Source organism: Amblyomma americanum, chromosome 6 (genome assembly GCF_052857255.1).
Source record: "Amblyomma americanum isolate KBUSLIRL-KWMA chromosome 6, ASM5285725v1, whole genome shotgun sequence".
In the NCBI taxonomy this organism is placed as follows: domain Eukaryota; kingdom Metazoa; phylum Arthropoda; class Arachnida; order Ixodida; family Ixodidae; genus Amblyomma; species Amblyomma americanum.
This window is the reverse complement of record NC_135502.1, coordinates 9,879,306-9,898,724: the sequence shown is the minus strand read 5'-3', so window position 1 is coordinate 9,898,724 and position 19,419 is coordinate 9,879,306. Positions and strand designations below refer to the sequence as shown.

The following is a 19,419-nucleotide window of genomic DNA, read 5'->3' as shown; positions in this document are numbered from 1 at the left end:
GTTTAGCTTTTCAGGGGCAGAAAAAACAACTGACACATCGATACGATTAGCAATGCGCTTAAGATTGTGAGAGATGGTATGCAGCTATGGAATAACGGACATTGTTTTTTCTCTGTATCTCCAAGGGCACGTGCGCACCAGGTTCCGTGAAGTTTACAGCGATGAAGAGCACGGAAATGAATATTTTGGCGGTACATCCACTGCTTGAAGACGACAACGGCGCCAATCAATGAATCTGCTTCTGACGGTCTAAATAGCATAGATTTGCGTCGCGCTACTGATAGTAGCACCGCAGGCATATACTCATTAACTTCATGGTCCGCCTCTGGACACACATTGTTAATATGCGACGTTTCGGGCCAACCTTCGAGATCTCTCGAGCTGCAGATCTTCAGCGGAAACAAATCTTCCCTTTCCATGAGGTCATCGTGTTTTTAGATTAGCTTCTTCCTTTTCCCATGCGGCCCGCTATCAGCAGCGGCAGTGACAGGCTCACAACCACAGCCGCAGCCTCCGAAGGGCAAGACTTAAGGTTGCAGCGCGGAGGCTGTGTTGTCCCAGAACAAATCGGCAAGTCACGAGTAAGTCCGTATTCCTGTAGTGAAAAAGGATGCTTTCTTGGGCTAGTTGGTACGTGTTCATCAGGTAAATGCACAGAGCGACTGGGACAGGACGAAAGACGACAAGCACAGCGCTGACTCACGACTGACGGTCCTTGACGAGTCTTTGCAATAGACTCGATGGTTGTTGTTTGTGGGATATATATGTGTCGCTGTATCTTTCCGGTAATCACCTATGAGGTAGAAACGTGGAGGCCAACGAAAAGGGTTCAGCCTAAGTTAAGGGCAACGTGGCGAGCTATGGAAAAAAAATGATAGGTGTAACATTAAGAGATAGGAAGACGGCAGAGTGGGTGAGGGAACAAACGCGAGTTAATGGCATCCTAGTCGAAATCGACAGTAAGACATGGGCTTGGGCAGGGCTTAATTGTAATGCGACGGCAAGATAACTGCTGGTCTTTTAGTGTAACTAAGTGGATTCCAAGAAAAAGCAAGTGAAGTGGGGGGCGGCAGAAAGTTAAGTGGGCGGATGAGATTAAGAAGTTTGCATGTATACGGCGGCCGCAGCTGGCACAGGACGCGGTTATTTGGAGAGATATGGGAGGGGCTTTGGCCCTGCAGTGGGCATAGTCAGGCTGATGATGATTATGATGGATATATACTGTGAACCAGTTTATGATACAGGTTAGGTTAGGTTTTATAAGGTTCAACGTCCCAAAGCGACTCGGGCTATGAGGGATGCCGTAGTGGAGGGCTCCGGATAATTTCGACCACCTGGGGTTCTTTAACGTGCACTGACGTCGCACAATGCACAGGCCTTTAGCATTTCGTCTCCATCGAAATGCGACTACCGTGGCCGGGATCGAACCCGCGTCTTTCGGGCTATAGCAGCCGAGCACCTTAACCACTCAACCACCGCGGCGGCAGTTTATGATATAAGACATCTTGCTTCACTGTGTACGCGAAACGCCGCAAATAATCGCTAACAAATCCTATGGAAATAGTCAGACTCCCGCAATCGTGTCTGTGTAGCCTAATAAGCGGGAATGCTTGGGCATCCCATGGAGTACTTGTTGGCAGTGTGATATATATTGCTGCTCTTGGCGCCTTTTGGTACCATCGCCCCGAATTTATACTGTTCTACGAGAATAGCCGCGTGATGGACTGTCCACGCTGTAAAGTAAGTCGTTGTTGGCCTCGTAGGTCGTATGTAAAACTCGCGCGCTCCCCTGTTCGCCGGAAACAATGAGGGACATGCGGGCAGGGATGCAGTACAACTCGCGCTGTCATAAGGTTCTTCTAAAATGTACGTGTCAAATATCAGTGGCGCAAGCAGTCATCTTGTTGTGGCATCCAGGCCGTGTGCACAAATAAACCGTAGACCATGCCTATTTAGCTACAGTTTCAGACTAAACTAATTCAGTCCCGATTATACACTAATCCCACAACTAGGAGGAGCAGGAGGACTTTAAAGGAACAGGAGAGGTTTGTCTGGTGGTCGGCCTGGTATGCTACTCCAGGTGAGGGTGAAAGAATAGAAGATTAGAGAAGAGGATGGTGAAAAAAGAGGAAAAGAGAAAAAGAAAGGGTGAATGGTGAAATCAAGCACACTCACGCACTCACAAACACACACGCACATGATTGTCAAAGAATGTCCAGTAAACCCGTGTCTCTTAAAAACACTAAAAATGCTTTTGTCCCGCGCACACCCGAAGCCGCGTCCCCCCTCCAGGGTCCAAGGACATGCTCCAGGTGCAGGGGGCGTCCTGTGGGAGTTCTAAAGCACTTAAAAGTGCCTTGCGATGATTGTTGAAGACTTGGCAGCGGGAGATCAAATGTGGAAGATCTTCGGGCACACCACATGTGGAGCACAGAGGGCTACTTGATGCACCAATTTTATGTAAATAGGCTTTAGTGAAGGCAACGTCCAGGCGAATTGGGTGGAGGCAATTTCGATCATGTCTATCTATATTGCGTGGCATGCGGAAGTCACAAGTGGGGTCGATACGTAAAAGGGGTCTATACTGAAGCTTCGTATCACACCACAGAGCGTTGCGTCTGCCAGGATTTTGTAGTTAGAAGCCTCGCGCCATCACGGCGAGAAAATGGTATAGGTAGGAGCAAGGTGGTGTCGCCATGCGCCGACTTCGCTGCACCGTCAGCGTGATCGTTTCCTGCAAGGCCCCAGTGAGCGGGTAACCACTGCAGCACGACACGGTGGCCAAGCTCACAGGCGTCGGAGTGGAATCTGTTTAAGTCATCGACGATCTGCTCCTGAAGGCTTCCTGGTGACTTTATAGATTGTAATGCAGCACGAGACTCACTAAAGATAACCCACACTGTTGGCGGTTGGCGGGAACAGCATATCAACAAGGGTGGATTTATGGGCTACTCTTCAAAGGAAGTGCTGTAACTATTAGTTCAATAAAAAAAATGAGCGGAGTAGTCACTGGGGCCCTTCAGTAGAAAACTCTCTCATAAGTAGCGGTCGCTCTTAAATCCACCCCTGTGTAATATCACAGAGCAACCCGTGGTCAAGTAAATAGTATTGCCTGCCAATATTTTCTCGGTGCGGCCAACGCACTGCATCACGCCCCCAGCTCCTGAATGCATTTTTAAGCTAAAAATTGGACAGTACGTAGAAGAGGCACACGCCGTTTTTGTTTTTTTTTTTTTTGCTAAGTGTGTCTCTTTGCCACATCCTGTCTAATTTTGCGCTGAGGAAATGCTGCGGAATTACCAAGACCAACTAGCCCGTCTTTCTACTCTATACAAACGATTCTAAGCTCTATGCTTGGGATGCACTCAGTGCGCAAAAAAAAACAAACTAATTATGTGTTGCCTCTCAACATCGTGGTGTTCTTTTTTTTTTTTCAGTGTCTTCGGGGTAAGTTACCTATGTGACGCTTATTTCTTGAATTAAAAATAGAGTTAATGTTAGCTCCAACAGTTCATCCTCGTCTTCAGATTTTAGTAGAAAAAATTTGTTGTGAATAGGTACGCAGTTTATTTTTGGCGTTTTCTTAAACGATGAAACGGCTCCACTCTTCAGGCCCGGAAACGACTCTCAGCCTTAACTTTTTCTGTACCTACTGCACTTGAAGAGCCTCTGAAAACGTCGAGACAAATTTCCGCTCGCGATAATACGCGTATAATCAATTCTTATTTGACTCACCCATCTAATAGTAGCACTTTTTAAGAAGGGTGTAGATAGATCACAATCAGTGCTGCCAATCATTACAGAAGAATCATTCTGCAGAGATTTAAACCAGCGCCAAAATTCATTTGCTCCTAAGTTGTAGAAGAAATGTCCGCGCCTGTAATGTGGCGCGTGTATCTGGAATTTACTGGCGGCTCTGGCATCAGGACAGCCTAGTATTTACTGCGGTCGCCTTATTTCCTCAGACTTCCCAACTTCATACGCCCACCTGACTTTCTGCTTCCCCGTGGTACGCTTGCCTTCTCTTGTTATCCAGTCCTTATCTCTTAGCGAGTACATCTGATCTTTGCGTATGGTTAGCTTCATCATGACCGCTTTTAGACTAGCTCCGCTCTTTAGAACATGCTCGATTCTCTGCATATTATTGAGCTGAATTTGAGTTTATTTCCATGTGTCGTACATGTCGGTTTTCTGTGTCGGTTGCTTATAAGTTAACCTTGATAGTTCTGCCAGTTCTATCCCAAATACAGGGTAATAGTCCTTCCTGCTTTGGCGTTTCTTAATCAAATCTTTCATCTCCTGATAAAGCTTACCGGTATCCTGTCTAGCTACTTCATCCTTAATTCTGTATTGCCCTCCGTAATGATATTTGTAAGATTATCATAAATTGCTTGAACATTACTTTCGTCTAAAGCGAGATCCTGAATTTCTTTACGTTCCTTCCTGCTGCCAATACGTTGATATGGGCTTATTCCTTAGTTTCTTCCGTTCTATCTTCAATTCTAGGCTAAATAGAGAACTTATCCTGTTATATCTACACTTCATTAAATCAGCTTCGGTACACGGGGAGATGTTCGCGGACATTTCGAACATTATCGTTTCTTTGCTGATTTTGCTACTCTTCATTCCTCTTATGCGTTTTTTTTTTTTCAGTGCCCGAGCACCTGGTTTTTCTACATTGTAAAAAATAAAATACCAAAGATGGAAACGACAATGGCAACCAGACAAAGCTGAAAATAAAGCGCTTGCATAGGGCACGAGTGTTGGCATATACGAATACAACCACTCAAGAATGCGTGGTTGAGACGTCATTGATACAGCAAATCTGGGTGTTGAAGATGAAAATATGATTCAGGCTTCCCAATACTATGAACGCCAAATTTTTTTGCTGAGAATACAGTGACCGGCCTCTTCCATTCTACAAGTGCTGTTACCGCAGCGATTATCCAAATAATTACATGAAACGCGGTCTCTGTTATCGAATATAAAACAATGGCAAGTCACTGGATTTCTGATTCCACCCGTGCATCCAGTACTCCAGACAAAATTACGAGTTGTAGACGTATTTGCCACTCTGCTGAGCTACTGAAAAAGCACATTACACGGTTCCCAAAAGAGCACAGTTCACCTTGTTGCCGTCATCGCTGCTGAGAACTAAAAAAAGAGCTTCCTTTGTTATCACTCTGAGAAAATGCCCGACGGGGAAGAGTTACACGGTTGTAATCAACGTCTCAAATGCGAGTTCCATACACTCACATTTCGCAATACAGACTTTACAAAAGAGACAAGCTCTCAGCGTGCTGAGCTAACCAGCAACTGTCCTTTTTTTCCGCTTCAATTACTTGCATATCAAAGCTAAGAACCTCTGAAATGGTTTGTAGGGAACACGGATATGTACGGATCCTTCCATTGATGCTGGAATAAGTGCGGCATTTTATTTGCGCCCACCGTTTACAGTTATTCTTGTTTCAGGAATAATTTCTGCGGGTACCTGTGCAGCGTAATCGCAACCATCGCCGTCGCTACGATCGTCACCTTTGGCGTCCTGGTAGCCCTGGGCATCGTCAGCGTCAGTAAGTACAAGTTACCTCGACTTGCCCTATACTCGACGGCTGTTGAAAGAGAGGGGCAGATAATCAATGCCTTACATAGCTCACACATACGTCTTCGCTGCAGTGCTGAATCTCCTACTCCAGCACGCATTTAGACGCCGTTGCCGCAAATACACTTGGGTGCGCGGCGCAACTCTAGCGTTCAGACTGCGGTCGCTGTTTAGTTGCGTCACCCCAGAGTCCTGCTCCTTTCCTGCAACAGAGCACAGCGAGACTGAGGTCTTTAAACCTCTTCATTTCTGTCGAAACAACTTCGTGCTTGATTGTTTCCTCGCTGCAGGATCCTCATTTTCCGAGCCCTGTATAAGCCCATGAAAACACTATTTTCATACACATGAAAATTACTCGCTTCCTCCCTGTTCTCACAAATGCATTGACGTGCTTGCAATAGCGACTTCTGGAGCTCTGTTGCTAAGACAAGCACGACTTAGACTAAACTGCATTCGGCAGGTATCTTTCCGGCAAAATCTAATAATAATAATAATTGGTTTTTGGGGAAAGGAAATGGCGCAGTATCTGTCTCATATATCGTTGGACACCTGAACCGCGCCGTTAGGGAAGGGATAAAGGAGGGAGTGAACGAAGAAAGGAAGAAAGAGGTGCCGTGGTGGACATGTCTCTTTTCGACCTCAATGTTGGAGGTGTCTACACTGCCAGGAGTTTCTTGTAAATACACTTCATTTCTAGAGTTGTCTACATTGTTGCGGGAAAGGGGGGGGGGGGGGGGGGCGGGTGGATGCGGAGGTGATATACGCGAATAGAAATCAAGAGGAAGAAATGGGCTTGCAGGGCATGTAATGCGAAGGCAAGATAACCGCTGGTACTTGAGGGTAACGGAGTGGATTGCAAGAGAAGCCAAGCGTAGCAGGGTGTGGCAGAAAGGTTAGGTGGGCGGATGAGATTAAGAAGTTTTGCAGGCATAGGGTGGGCGCAGCTGGCAAAGGGCATGGTTAATTGGAGAGGTATGGGAGAGGCCTTTGCCCTGCAGTGGGTGTAGTGTGGCTGATGATGATGATGTCATGGAAAAAACAGTGGATTAATTCCAAGGAATGATCGAGGACCTAGATAGGCAAAGTAGAACGGTGGCTCTGAAAATGAGAATTCAGAAAACTGAAGTAATGCTGAACAGGCTCGGTCGGAAAAACCAGTTTACCAGGTGTTCATCAAGGTGGCAGAAACGTGAAGGCTAACGAAAATTGTGAAGGCTAAACTTGAATTGTGGACAAGGCAGCGAACTATGGCAAGGAAAATAACTCTAAAAGACAGGTAGAGAGCAGAGGGGGTCACCGAACAAAAGCGAGGTAATGACTTCTGAGTAGAAATCGAGAAGAAGAAATGGGCATGTCCAAGGCATGTAATGCGAAAGTAAGATATGATTTTTGGGGGTAACGGGCTAGATTCCTAGAGAAAGACAACCTTATTAGGGGCGGCAGAAATTCAGATGGGCCGATATATGGGCTTAAAAAGTGCTGGGATAAGGAGGCCGCACCTGGCGCAAGACAGAGTTAACTGGAGAGATATATAAGTGAGGTTTTTGTCCATGAGTGAGCGTAGTTAGGATGATAAAGATGATGCTCCGGATTACAGCTTTCTTCACTCGCTGCCGCTTGTGCGCTGATTTCGTCTTTTTGCATCTTCGTTGCGGAGGTGAGAAAGGGAGTTGGGAACCTTTCGGGAAACACCTGACTTCCCGCTGTACTTGCAGAGTTACACTATCAGCGGAATCAAGCTCTGCTGATAGACAAAAACGGAAGTGCGTCCAGGGAAGCTGCACCGAGCGTCGGTGCACAGACCAGCAAGCCCCCAAACCCGGTACCCACCCGTGCAGCAGACAAGCAGGCCGAGGCGACTTCAGCGAAACCAGGCGAAGAGGTCAAGCCACGCTGGAGGTTCGGCCGATGATGGGCCGCAGCACTGTGTGTTTGTCAACAATATCAAAAGTTTGCAACTTGACACAGTTTACGTTATCGACCACGGGAGTCGCGGCACTCCGTAAACAGTCGGAGGTGGACGCTTTTCTGAGAGCTCCAGCGACTACGTTCGAAGCTAAGTGCTTTTCGGTATTTGCGCTTGTATACATTCTGTCAGGCGGTAGTATGTAGACCGAGTTAAGGGTAGGAAGGCTAGCGGAGGTGTGTGTGAATAATTTTTGGCGGGCTTTTACGTTGCGTAGTGCCGAAGGCATTTTGCGTAGGAATTTTGGCGGGCTTTTACGATGCGTAGTCGGCCGGACGATGGGTCGGCAAGCTAGGAAAGTCAAGGTGGACGGGGACGGGGAGTTAGTACAGTGCCAGGAGTGCGACCGTTGGTGCTATTTAGAGGAGACTGAGTTCAGGAGCTTAGCCGAGGCAGGTGAGGGTAGCTTCGCGTGCAAGATATATATGTAAGCGTTTTGAGGACGCCGTTCAGACGTTGAAAGGGGAATGGGAAGCTAGGATTAATGAACTCAAAGGGGACCTGAAGTTAGAACGAGAGGCACGGATTAAGTTGGAAACTCAGGTCGCCGAGTCGCTTAAAAAGAAGGAGGATAATGCCGACTGGTTGGAGCGAATTGTGGGCGAGCTGAAAGAGGAGCGGGAAAAGCGGACCCAGCTAGAAAAACAGGTAGAAGCGCACAGGTCGCGGCCGGCAGGGCACCCCGGTTCGGAGCAGTGTCAGGTGGGGGACGAGGCTCGTCGATCCTACAGTTGTTGTAGCGCAACGGGCTTTGAGTGAGAAAGAGGTGAAAGAGGTAAAAACGGGCATGGAGACTCGCGACAGTAGCGTACGGCGGCGGGGGAGACAGCTAGTGCGATCCGGAGGCCAACAGTCGCAGTTAGGAAGCGAACGGTTAGAGCGCAGGAGGGTTCTGGTGGTCGGTGACTCGAACGTAGCGATGGTTGAGGGAGGCGTTTTGACGGCAGTGAAGGCGGACAGGCAGGTGCAGGTGGAGGCCCAGTCGGGGAAGTGCATGGTAGATGCAGTGGCCAAAATCCGGGAGGTGGTGGGGGGCAGCATGGATGGCGAACACCTTGTTGTTATCCATGCTGGTCTCAATGATGTGCTGCAGGGGAGGAGCCAGAATCTCGAGAAGCAGTTAGAAGTGGGAATGCGTAGGATTAGAGAGGCCTCTGAGAGTGTGCATGTGACCGTATGCACAATCCCAGAGGTCCAGAGGCAGGCTGGCGAAATGGAAAGGAGGGTCATTGAGGCTAATTGTGTCATTAGGTTAATGAGTTGGCGACTAAGATACGGGGTGATGGAAGTTAACAGGGAAGTGTACGAGGTCAGGCCCCATCCTTTTACACAGGACGGCATTCACTACAGTGGTGCCACTGGCAAGAGGGTAGGATAGGTCGCCAGGCAAGAGCTTTTTTGGGAGAACCCAGAGCTCTGAGGGAACCAGCTAGTGTAGAGAAGGAAGAACCAAGATCAAAGGGACGATATTCAGATATAGATTTCATTAACATGCAAGGTGGCAGGAATAGACTGAAATGGGAGAAAATAGAAGAACAGTTAAGGCAGGAAGAATTAATGGTATATGGTTTAGTGGAAACATATCTTAGAGACATGGAGCAACCACCCTGTAACCCAGACTACGCATGGGAATATTGCAATAGAACAGAGTGCAGAAGAAAGGGGGGTGGAATTGGCGCATTCATTCATAAAAGTATGAATATTCAAAGGGTTAAACTGGGATGCAAGTAACATTTATGGCTAAAAGGAACAGTGGAAAGGAAGCAAACACTCCTTAGCTTTGTATACCTGTGGACAGGAGCTAATGCCAAAGAGGAAAACAGGAAAATCTTAGAATGTTTTGCAAGCGACACTGATGAGCTAGGAGGACAGGGCGAGATAATTATATTAGGCGACATGAACGCACATATAGAAGAGCTAGATGGGTACACAGATTCGACAGGAAACATGCTGCAGGACATGTGTGACAGGCATGATTAAGTTGTATGCAACAGTACCGAGAAGTGTGAAGGGCTCATAACATGGGAGGCGGGGAGTCTACACTCAACAATAGATTATGCACTAATGTCACAGAGGATGTATAATAGATTGGGGGTAATGAGCATATATGAACATGGTTCCAGAAGTCTAGGCAGTGACCACAAGCGTATCAAGTTGAGCTTCAGAAGAGAAACCAATGTAGGACTGAAGCGAGATGAAAAATCAGAGGGGAATTTTTACTCAGAAAAGCAATTGGAAGCAGCAGCCAAACAAATTGAGAAAGTAATTTTTTAGGATAGTGAAACAGAATGGACTTATACCAAATTAGCTCGATTACTGGAGCTAGAGCTAGCTAAGGTGCGAGTAAAGCTAAAAGGGAAAAGACGCAAACCCAAGAGTCGATGGGATGAGGAAGTCAAGAGGGCGATAGAGAAACGTCGGAAAGTGTCCAGGGAACACAGATATTCCAAGAAAAGGGGGGAACCAGAAGCTGAAGTAGACAGAAAATGGGATACCTTCATAAAGTGTAGAAGGGAAGCATCCTATTTGATTAATGAGAAAATAAGAAGAAAGGGTGCCCAATGGATGTCAAAAGTAAATAAAAAGGATAGAAAAGCAGCTCAAAAATTCTGGAAACATCTAAATGCAATGAGTAATAAGACTAGGCTAGAACAAAGGTTTATTGTTACAGATCAGGGTATTCGACTAGAAGGGGATGAAGCGATAAAACACATAGGAACAAGGATGACAGAAAAATTTAAAGAAAGGAATGTTGTACATAATTTATCGAAGGAGGATAGACCGGTTACTGCAATAGCTTCACTTGAGCAAGGAGAGTGGGAAAGGGCAGAGAAGAAGGCTCCTAGTGGCACATCAACAGGACCAGATGGTATCCCAATTATGTTGATAAAGAAGCTAGGACCAAAATCCAAGCAAACATTAATACAGGCAGTGAATAAAATGATAGTGGATGGGAAATTCCCCAATGATAATCGATTAAGTAGAATGAACATGATATATAAGGGAAAGGGCGACAAAGCTGACGTAACCATCGTCCCATAACAGTGACATCTGTGGTTTACAGGGTGGTGATGCAGACTATAAAGGATAGATTGCAGGCTTGGGTGGAGAACGAGGGGGTGCTAGGGGAACTACAAAATGGGTTCCGGAAACAAAGGAGGTTGGAAGACAATCTATTTTCATTGACGCAGTGTATAGAGATTGCTGAAAAGGAACACAGGCCCCTATGGCTAGCATTTCTGGATATTAGGGGAGCCTATGACAACGTTATTCAGGAGTATTTGTGGGACATACTGAGCACATTGGATGTGGAAGATGGAGTAATTAATCTTTTAAAAGATATATATAAAGGTAACAGAGTGCTCATAAAATTGGAAAATAATGTATCAGGGCCTGTAGAGACACAGCGGGGGCTTAGGCCAGAATGTCCTCTGTCTCCTTTGTTGTTCATGTTGTACCTGCAACGGTTAGAGACCAAACTAGAGAGGAGCGGACTAGGCTTCAACCTTTCTTTTTTCAAGCAAGGGGAATGGATTAAACAGTCATTACCGGGACTAATATACGCGGATGATATAGTGCTAATGGCTGACAACAAAGAAGACTTGCAGAAGTTGATAGACATATGTGGTACAGAGGGAGATAGATTAGGTTTCAAGTATAGTAAGGAAAAATCTGCAGTCGTGATATTTAATGAAGAGGGCGGCGAGCATAGAATACAGGAGTTCATGCTAGAAATAGTGGATGAGTACAAGTATCTTGGGGTGTGGATAAACAACAGTGCTGAGTATCTGACATAGCATAAAAAATGTGTAATGAACAAAGCTAGTAGGAATGCAGCTGTCATGAAGAATAGGGCACTGTGGAATTACAATAGGTATGAAGTGGTAAGAGGGATCTGGAAAGGGGTGATGGTCCCTAGCCTGACTTTCGGTAATGCGGTCCTGTGTACGAGACCAGATGTTCAAGCAAGGTTAGAAATTAAACAACGGGGAGTAGGGAGTTTAGCTTTGGGAGCACATGGCAATACACAAAATCAGGGGGTGCAGGGTGATATGGGATGGGCATCTTTCGAGAGCAGAGAGGCTAGCAGTAAGATAGCATTTGAGGAACGTTTGAGAAAAATGGGTGAGAAGCAGTGGGCTAGGTAAGTTTTCAGATACCTGTATATGAAGAACGTTGACACAAAATGGAGAAAGCGAACTAGAAAATTGACAAGCAATTATCTGGACAGCAGTAAGGGGGCAAATCAGCAATTATCGTTTAAGAAAAAGGTTAAAGAAACAGAGAGAGCTCTGTGGAAAACGGGGATGCTGACGAAATCAGCACTGGGAACATACAGGATCTTTATGCAGGATATTGCCAAAAAAAATATCTATGATAATCTTAGGGGAAGCTCTTTGTTGTTTGAGGCCAGGACTGGAGTTTTGCGGACTAAGACGTATAGAGTCAGGCACCACGAGATAGACACGTTGTGCATTGCGTGCGGAGAGGAGGAGGAAACGGCTGAACACTTGATACTTTTCTGTAAAGGGCTTCACCCTACAGTGGAAAGCAGCGGGGCTGATTTACCCAGGGCATTGGGGTTTAAGGACAATGAAGGGAAAGTAGATTTTAAGCGGGTAGAAGTAACCAAGCGAAGGTTACATGATTGGTGGCTAAAAGCAAGACAAGAGTAAAATTTCACAAGTCATGGCTAGGTGGCTTGAGCCACCGCCCGATTTAAAGGGTTCAGCCGTTATTCATCTATCCATCCATCCATCCATCCATCCATCCATCCATCCAACCGATTAAACACACCGTTCCTCGCTATAAATACCACTGGCTTTGCTTTGGCTTGTAACTAGTTTCACCCGGGTTGAACCTCGGCCAATTTTTCTTCATTGTCTCTCATTTGTTTGTCCACAACTTCGAGAACAGAAAGTCTTGTTCACATGAGGTTGCATATTCAACAAAGAAGCGCGAGGTTATCGCGAAATTTTAAAACAAACGCTATTCCAACCACAGTAGGCCTCCATTACGCCACCGTACAGAATTTCTTGAGGCGCCCCCTCTAGGGCACGAAAATCACAAATAATTTTTAGTTTTGCGAAAATTCCTTTCTCGTCGTCGCTGCAGCGCAAGCAGGGCTGCGTAGAATACTGAAAGTATCTTCTATACGGTGATTAGCTAAGTTAATTTCTCCATGGCTTCTAGAATCTTTACTGCATACAATATAGCAAACTATTTTCAAAGGGTTTGAACTAGCGCGGCCGCATGAATTTAATTAGGCTATAATTTCTTCAAGGAGCACCGTCGGCGCTGCTGATTTCGTTAAAGCTTAAGCATTCTTGTGAGGCCCTATTTCACTGAGCAGACAAGGAAAGGAAAATGAGGGGCCATATTTAGTAGACTAGCAAGACCTGTTTCTTTTTAAGCAAGTGTTCTTCCCTCGAAGTTGTCTGTGACTGCTCAAATACAATCGTATAAGTTTTAACGTAGACGTGTGACGTACTCCAATAGACTCCGCTGGACGCCTTCCGCTAATATATCGGAGGAGGATGGCCAATTTCGCTTGGAGAGGCTAGTAGACAAGGCGGCAGAAAAAATTAACTGTGGTTCAACCCTGCTGAACGTAGTAAGACGAGCGGAAGCTCTGTTAAGAACGGTTATCTAATCTGACATCTTTCCATATCATACAGAACATCAGATTCCGCTTGAAGGCGACGACATATACACTGTCGAAGCACTACCGGCACGTTGCTCATCCATGGCTTTGTGTGAAGGTGGTTGTTGCGACTGAAAGAGGGATGAAAAGGAAAGTGCACGGGCCTACCTACTGGCTCAAGCTGAGCCACAATCGCTGTCACGTGCAGACAGTAGTAGAATTAAAAGAGATGTGAGAGGAAAGATTGAAAGACAAGATGTGCGTCCCAACAACCGCGCCATCCAATACGACAGCGACGGTTTAGCAACAGATACACCCAGTGAGGTAAGTTGTTGTTCTTGTGACTGCAGCATGGAAATGAAAGCGCATGGGCCTGCCCACTGGCTCAAGCTGGGCCACAATCGCTGCCACGTGCAGACAGTAGCAGAGTTAAAAGAGATGTGAGGGGAAAGATTGAAAGACAAGATGTGCGTCCCAACAACCGCGCCATCCGATACGACGGCGACGGTTTAGCAATAGATACACCCAGTAAGGTAAGTTGTTGTTCTTGCGACTGCAGCATGGAAATGAAAGTGCATGGGCCTGCCCACTGGCTCAAGCTGGGCCACAATCGCTGCCACGTGCAGACAGTAGCAGAGTTAAAAGAGATGTTAGGGGAAAGATTGAAAGACAAGATGTGCGTCCCAACAACCGCGCCATCGGATACGACAGCGACGGTTTAGCAATAGATACACCCAGTAAGGCAAGTTGTTGTTCTTGCGACTGCAGCATGGAAATGAAAGTGCATGGGCCTGCCCACTGGCTCAAGCTGGGCCACAATCGCTGCCACGTGCAGACAGTAGCAGAGTTAAAAGAGATGTGAGGGGAAAGATTGAAAGACAAGATGTGCGTCCCAACAACCGCGCCATCCGATACGACAGCGACGGTTTAGCAATAGATACACCCAGTAAGGCAAGTTGTTGTTCTTGCGACTGCAGCATGGAAATGAAAGTGCATGGGCCTGCCCACTGGCTCAAGCTGGGCCACATCGCTGCCACGTGCAGACAGTAGCAGAGTTAAAAGAGATGTGAGGGGAAAGATTGAAAGACAAGATGTGCGTCCCAACAACCGCGCCATCCGATACGACAGCGACGGTTTAGCAATAGATACACCCAGTAAGGTAAGTTGTTGTTCTTGCGACTGCAGCATGGAAATGAAAGTGCATGGGCCTGCCCACTGGCTCAAGCTGGGCCACAATCGCTGCCACGTGCAGACAGTAGCAGAGTTAAAAGAGATGTTAGGGGAAAGATTGAAAGACAAGATGTGCGTCCCAACAACCGCGCCATCCGATACGACGGCGACGGTTTAGCAATAGATACACCCAGTAAGGTAAGTTGTTGTTCTTGCGACTGCAGCATGGAAATGAAAGTGCATGGGCCTGCCCACTGGCTCAAGCTGGGCCACAATCGCTGCCACGTGCAGACAGTAGCAGAGTTAAAAGAGATGTGAGGGGAAAGATTGAAAGACAAGATGTGCGTCCCAACAACCGCGCCATCCGATACGACAGCGACGGTTTAGCAATAGATACACCCAGTAAGGTAAGTTGTTGTTCTTGCGACTGCAGCATGGGAATGAAAGTGCATGGGCCTGCCCACTGGCTCAAGCTGGGCCACAATCGCTGCCACGTGCAGACAGTAGCAGAGTTAAAAGAGATGTTAGGGGAAAGATTGAAAGACAAGATGTGCGTCCCAACAACCGCGCCATCCGATACGACGGCGACGGTTTAGCAATAGATACACCCAGTAAGGTAAGTTGTTGTTCTTGCGACTGCAGCATGGAAATGAAAGTGCATGGGCCTGCCCACTGGCTCAAGCTGGGCCACAATCGCTGCCACGTGCAGACAGTAGCAGAGTTAAAAGAGATGTTAGGGGAAAGATTGAAAGACAAGATGTGCGTCCCAACAACCGCGCCATCCGATACGACGGCGACGGTTTAGCAATAGATACACCCAGTAAGGTAAGTTGTTCTTGCGACTGCAGCATGGAAATGAAAGCGCATGGGCCTGCCCACTGGCTCAAGCTGGGCCACAATCGCTGCCACGTGCAGACAGTAGCAGAGTTAAAAGAGATGTGAGGGGAAAGATTGAAAGACAAGATGTGCGTCCCAACAACCGCGCCATCCGATACGACGGCGACGGTTTAGCAATAGATACACCCAGTAAGGTAAGTTGTTTCGACTGCAGGAAGAATGGAAAGGAAAGTGCACGGGCCAACCCACTGGCTCAAGCTGAGCCACAATCGCTGCCTCGTGTAAATAGTAGGAGTTGAAAGAGATAGGACACGAAAGATTGAAAAGATGCGCGTCGCAACAACCACGTCATCAGAAGCGACGACGACGGTTTAGCAACGAATCCCCCTGGTGACAAGGAGCCCTCGCCACATGTGCAAGAGCCCCTATAGATAACTTGAAAAAAAAAAGTCACAAAAGACAAGGGACAAGAGAAGGAGTGCTCACACCACAGCGACTGGACTATCAACTGAGATTTATTAGACAAAACAGTCCCAACAAGGCCAGCAGAGCATGCGAAACAGCCTCATCACAACTCGCAGCGCATAGGGCACACAAGGTACACATCTACCGTGACCGGCCTAAAAAAGCAAATTCCTTCTCGAGCACGTTATTTTTACACCGTGTGCCTACTTGAGCCAGCCTACGGCTGCATCGTCCTCGATATATGCGCCACTGACAGTTTTGCCTTGCCGAAAATAAAGTTTATCCTCCTCCTGCCTCGCTGAGTCTTAATTTCCATCCTTTAGTTTGCCATGTTAAGGCTATAATGTTTAGTTTTCTTTGCCGACTGTGGAGTCAAATTATAATATCCATCACCATTTTTGGCCATCAGAACTGAAACGCTGAGGAGGAGAAAAACTTTTATTAGGACATCATCATCAAAACTGTAGTTCTTGCCCATGGAATATGGCACTGCATGCATCCCAGGAAGAATGCCATCGGCTTCAATAGCCCATGTCAATATTCCATGCACACACAGAGGTACTGTGCCAGATACCATGGAAAGACAAAGGAGATATTTGCAGGTACAGGAAAACTGGTTTTTGAGGAAAGGAAATGAGCAGTAATTGTCTCACATATCAGTGGACACTGGGACCAGCCCAAGAAAAGGGAGGAAGGCGAGTGTTAGACTGTAGTGGAGGCTCCAGAATAATTTAGACTATCTGGGTATCTTTAACGTTGCACAGCACATGGGTGCCCTTGTGTTTCCCCTCCATCCAAACGAAACGAAACGTGGCATAAAGGCGGCCGAAGCGGCCCAGGGTGGCCCAGTTCAAACCTGCAGTGGCCCAGAGTCGCCCAGAGGAACTCTGGCTTTGTAGCCAAGCCTCCTCCAATGAGCCACCGCAGCACAGTAATTTGACATTCAGCATTGTTGATCACTTTATTCAAGTGTTAAGTTGCCTTACTCACTGAATGGCAATACAAATCATTAAATTAAATATCAAGCAGGTGCCCATTCACTGCTGCACAGGTGGTGCAGCAGTAGCAGCAGCAGCGGCAGCACATTTTTATAACATTACCACAAATTCATGACTTGCCAGGCAAGCAAAAATCACAAAAATGGCAGCCATACGACGAACATTTATCAACACTCTTCACTTCAGCAGAAGCAAGGATCACATGCATGGGAACCACTAACAGCAGCCCTTATGAATGCAGTGTCGCTGAATCACTCGAGATGCAACTGCCTGCAACTTGACACACTCAGAAGTCTTTGTAAATGCTCATGTCAAATGTGTTGTTCAGCTAAGCTGCCTTTAGAGAGAGAAAAATAAACCAATTGCCAAAGGGCAATCGTTCCTAAACATGGCACAATTAATTAGTTTGGACATGCAAGAACTTCAACTTGACAAGACAGGCCGTCCAGCCAGCCATATCAGTGCATCAATTGTCTTTCTTTTGTAGCGATAGCTACATTACGGTAACATTTCGAGCCTCCAGCGTGGCTGCGCCGGCACACTGTCACGTGGTGCAGAGCAGCTGCCGGCGGCACGGCGCCGTGGCTGATTACGTGGTTGGTCACGTGACCAGCCACATGGTGCGCAGCAGCTGCTGCTGCTCGCGGTGCGGCGCGCCGACGAAACCGAGCTGCTACAGCTGTGCTCATGCACCGTGTCAAGTGGGACGAAGATGAAGGAACGCCAAGCGAAATGGAGCGGCGAAAGACTGCCTTTGCAATTCAACAGAGCAAGTTCCACTCGGCCAGCTGTAGCTATCGCGTCACTCCAGGTTTAACCAGAGCTAAACTACCGCCAATTTTTGTTGCACAGCATGCATTTTTCTAGGAAACAAATTAAAATGCAAGAAAAAAAGCAATACCAGTGGTTAAATTTGCCACATTCAGTTGATCAGTAGTCAGCCACCATAAAATATAAAACAATATAAAAAAGGCATTAAAAACAGACAGCACATGACTCGGTACTTTTCCATTTTCATCCTCAGGCCATTTGTGTTTTATTTGTCCACTCCACCCACAATTTTCCGCAAACTCCATTTATACAAGTTTATTCTCACCCTCTATCATAAGTGATACAAGCTCACTGAAATAACATGGCTGCTGACAGAAACCAATCTCTACACTTTGTTCCTTTGTGCACACTTTAAACGTGGCTATGATTTCACTTGTAACCCTTCCCCACAAAATCACTTTCCATGACAAATGAAGCGTTTTTTTGCCGCAGCACTGTTGCACTTGCACTAGCGGCTGCCTATGTAGCATTGCCTGGTCACTGTCAAAACCAGTCAGTGCCCATCCTCTTCTCTGTACAGATACTCAAACCTTTCAACAAATAAAAAGGTCACGGGTCCAGCACTGCCTTCGGGGCATAACACTCCACAGTAGCAAGTGCCTACTGCACATTCAGCTTTGCACCCTTTTGAACAACCTGCGCTAACTAAAAACACCAAACAACTTTTCTTGAGAGGGTGCTGATGTAGGCAAAGCCACATTTGTGCACTTGAAGACATGCGCAATGTTTTTCACTCATATCCGCTAACCATACATCACAGTGAATGCATAGGACAACACCTATCAGTCAAAACTGTGAAAAGTTTAGCAAACTGTCATGGTGCACGCAGGTGACAGCTGTGCATGTTCTTAAGCCTTTTTGTCCCCCAGGCTGCCCACACCAAGAGGACCACCCCTTCGCATGCAAAGTTTGATCACTAATCAGCACAATCACTGCAGTAAAAAGTCACAGCTAACAAGTCACTTTCATTACCAGGCACCGGTGGGGAACCACACAGAACACAGTACTTGTTGACAAGAATGCACACAATGAGCAACTGCAACCAGCAGTGCTGATTGGCATCTAGAACACCGTCTGTGGCACAACTGCAGCTCCTGCACGACACTGTTGTCCAAGAGGCATGCAGGCCACACGCTTGAGACTGGCTGAAGCCACGATAAGCAAGCCACAGAAGTGAGCACGAGTTGCACTCTCAGCCAAATATTTGGAGCTTCGCGTCGCCTCTAGGCAGCTCTCACGCTCCTCACACTACCAAAACTTGCGGTCGTACTGCTCCAAGCGTGAACAAAAGCTGTCACCTGCCTGTGGTGAGCTGCTCATTACTGGCAACTGCTATAGCAGCACGATGTGAGCTGTGGAGAGGTGGTGACCGAGCCTCTTGCAGTTGCTCACTTACTCCAGGCTGGCAGGTACTGCCTACGACTGCCCCATGAAGGGGAGAACTGACGCAGAGCTGAGAGGCCACTGAAGAGTTTCTGCGTAACCGGGGAAGGGTGAGCCACCGCTCCGCCGATCAGAGAAGCGTAAAGCTATCACGCTGCAGCACAGCGAAGGCTCCGACTCGGGACGAGGTGTTCCCACGACTTTCCGAGCATGCTTGCTGCCAAAGGGAAGGTAGACCGTAACTGGCGCGCACACCGAGAGGCAGTCAGAGGTTGTCTTGCAGGAAGCTGAGCAGCGTGGTCTCATAGTGTTCGCTCGTGTCCAGGTGGCGCAGGCTATGCCGCTCAGCTGGGTACACCTGGAATGCAACAAATGCAGTGCACTGAAAACACTGCACGGGAGAAAAACAAAAGAGGAAACTAATGGTTGGACACACTCACTATCCCCTTTAAAGGTGCCCCGATTTGAGAGTACCACATTAATTTTTCTGGCTGTCAGTTTTATTGCATAACCAACCTACGTT

At 47.1% G+C, this 19,419-nt stretch overlaps 1 protein-coding gene, 1 long non-coding RNA gene and 1 pseudogene across 3 annotated transcripts in view; 2 read left to right on the top strand and 1 right to left on the bottom strand.

Annotated features, from left to right (window-relative positions):
• The first annotated feature begins 493 nt into the window (after positions 1–493).
• On the top strand, positions 494–7,523 carry LOC144094546 (uncharacterized). Its single transcript, XR_013306519.1, has 3 exons — positions 494–581; positions 5,473–5,573; positions 7,318–7,523. It is a non-coding gene; the product is annotated as an uncharacterized LOC144094546 (long non-coding RNA).
• An 832-nt stretch (positions 7,524–8,355) lies between these two features.
• Positions 8,356–18,433, top strand: LOC144094463 (uncharacterized; annotated as a pseudogene).
• LOC144136279 (dipeptidyl peptidase 9) overlaps positions 16,632–19,419 on the bottom strand; it is a 64,770-nt gene continuing 61,982 nt past the window's right edge. For both annotated transcript variants that reach the window (XM_077668497.1, XM_077668498.1), the window contains one exon: positions 16,632–19,254. In XM_077668497.1, the coding sequence (XP_077524623.1) occupies positions 19,162–19,254 (93 nt within the window). In that variant the 3' untranslated portion in view covers positions 16,632–19,161. The remainder of the gene's footprint in view (positions 19,255–19,419) is intronic.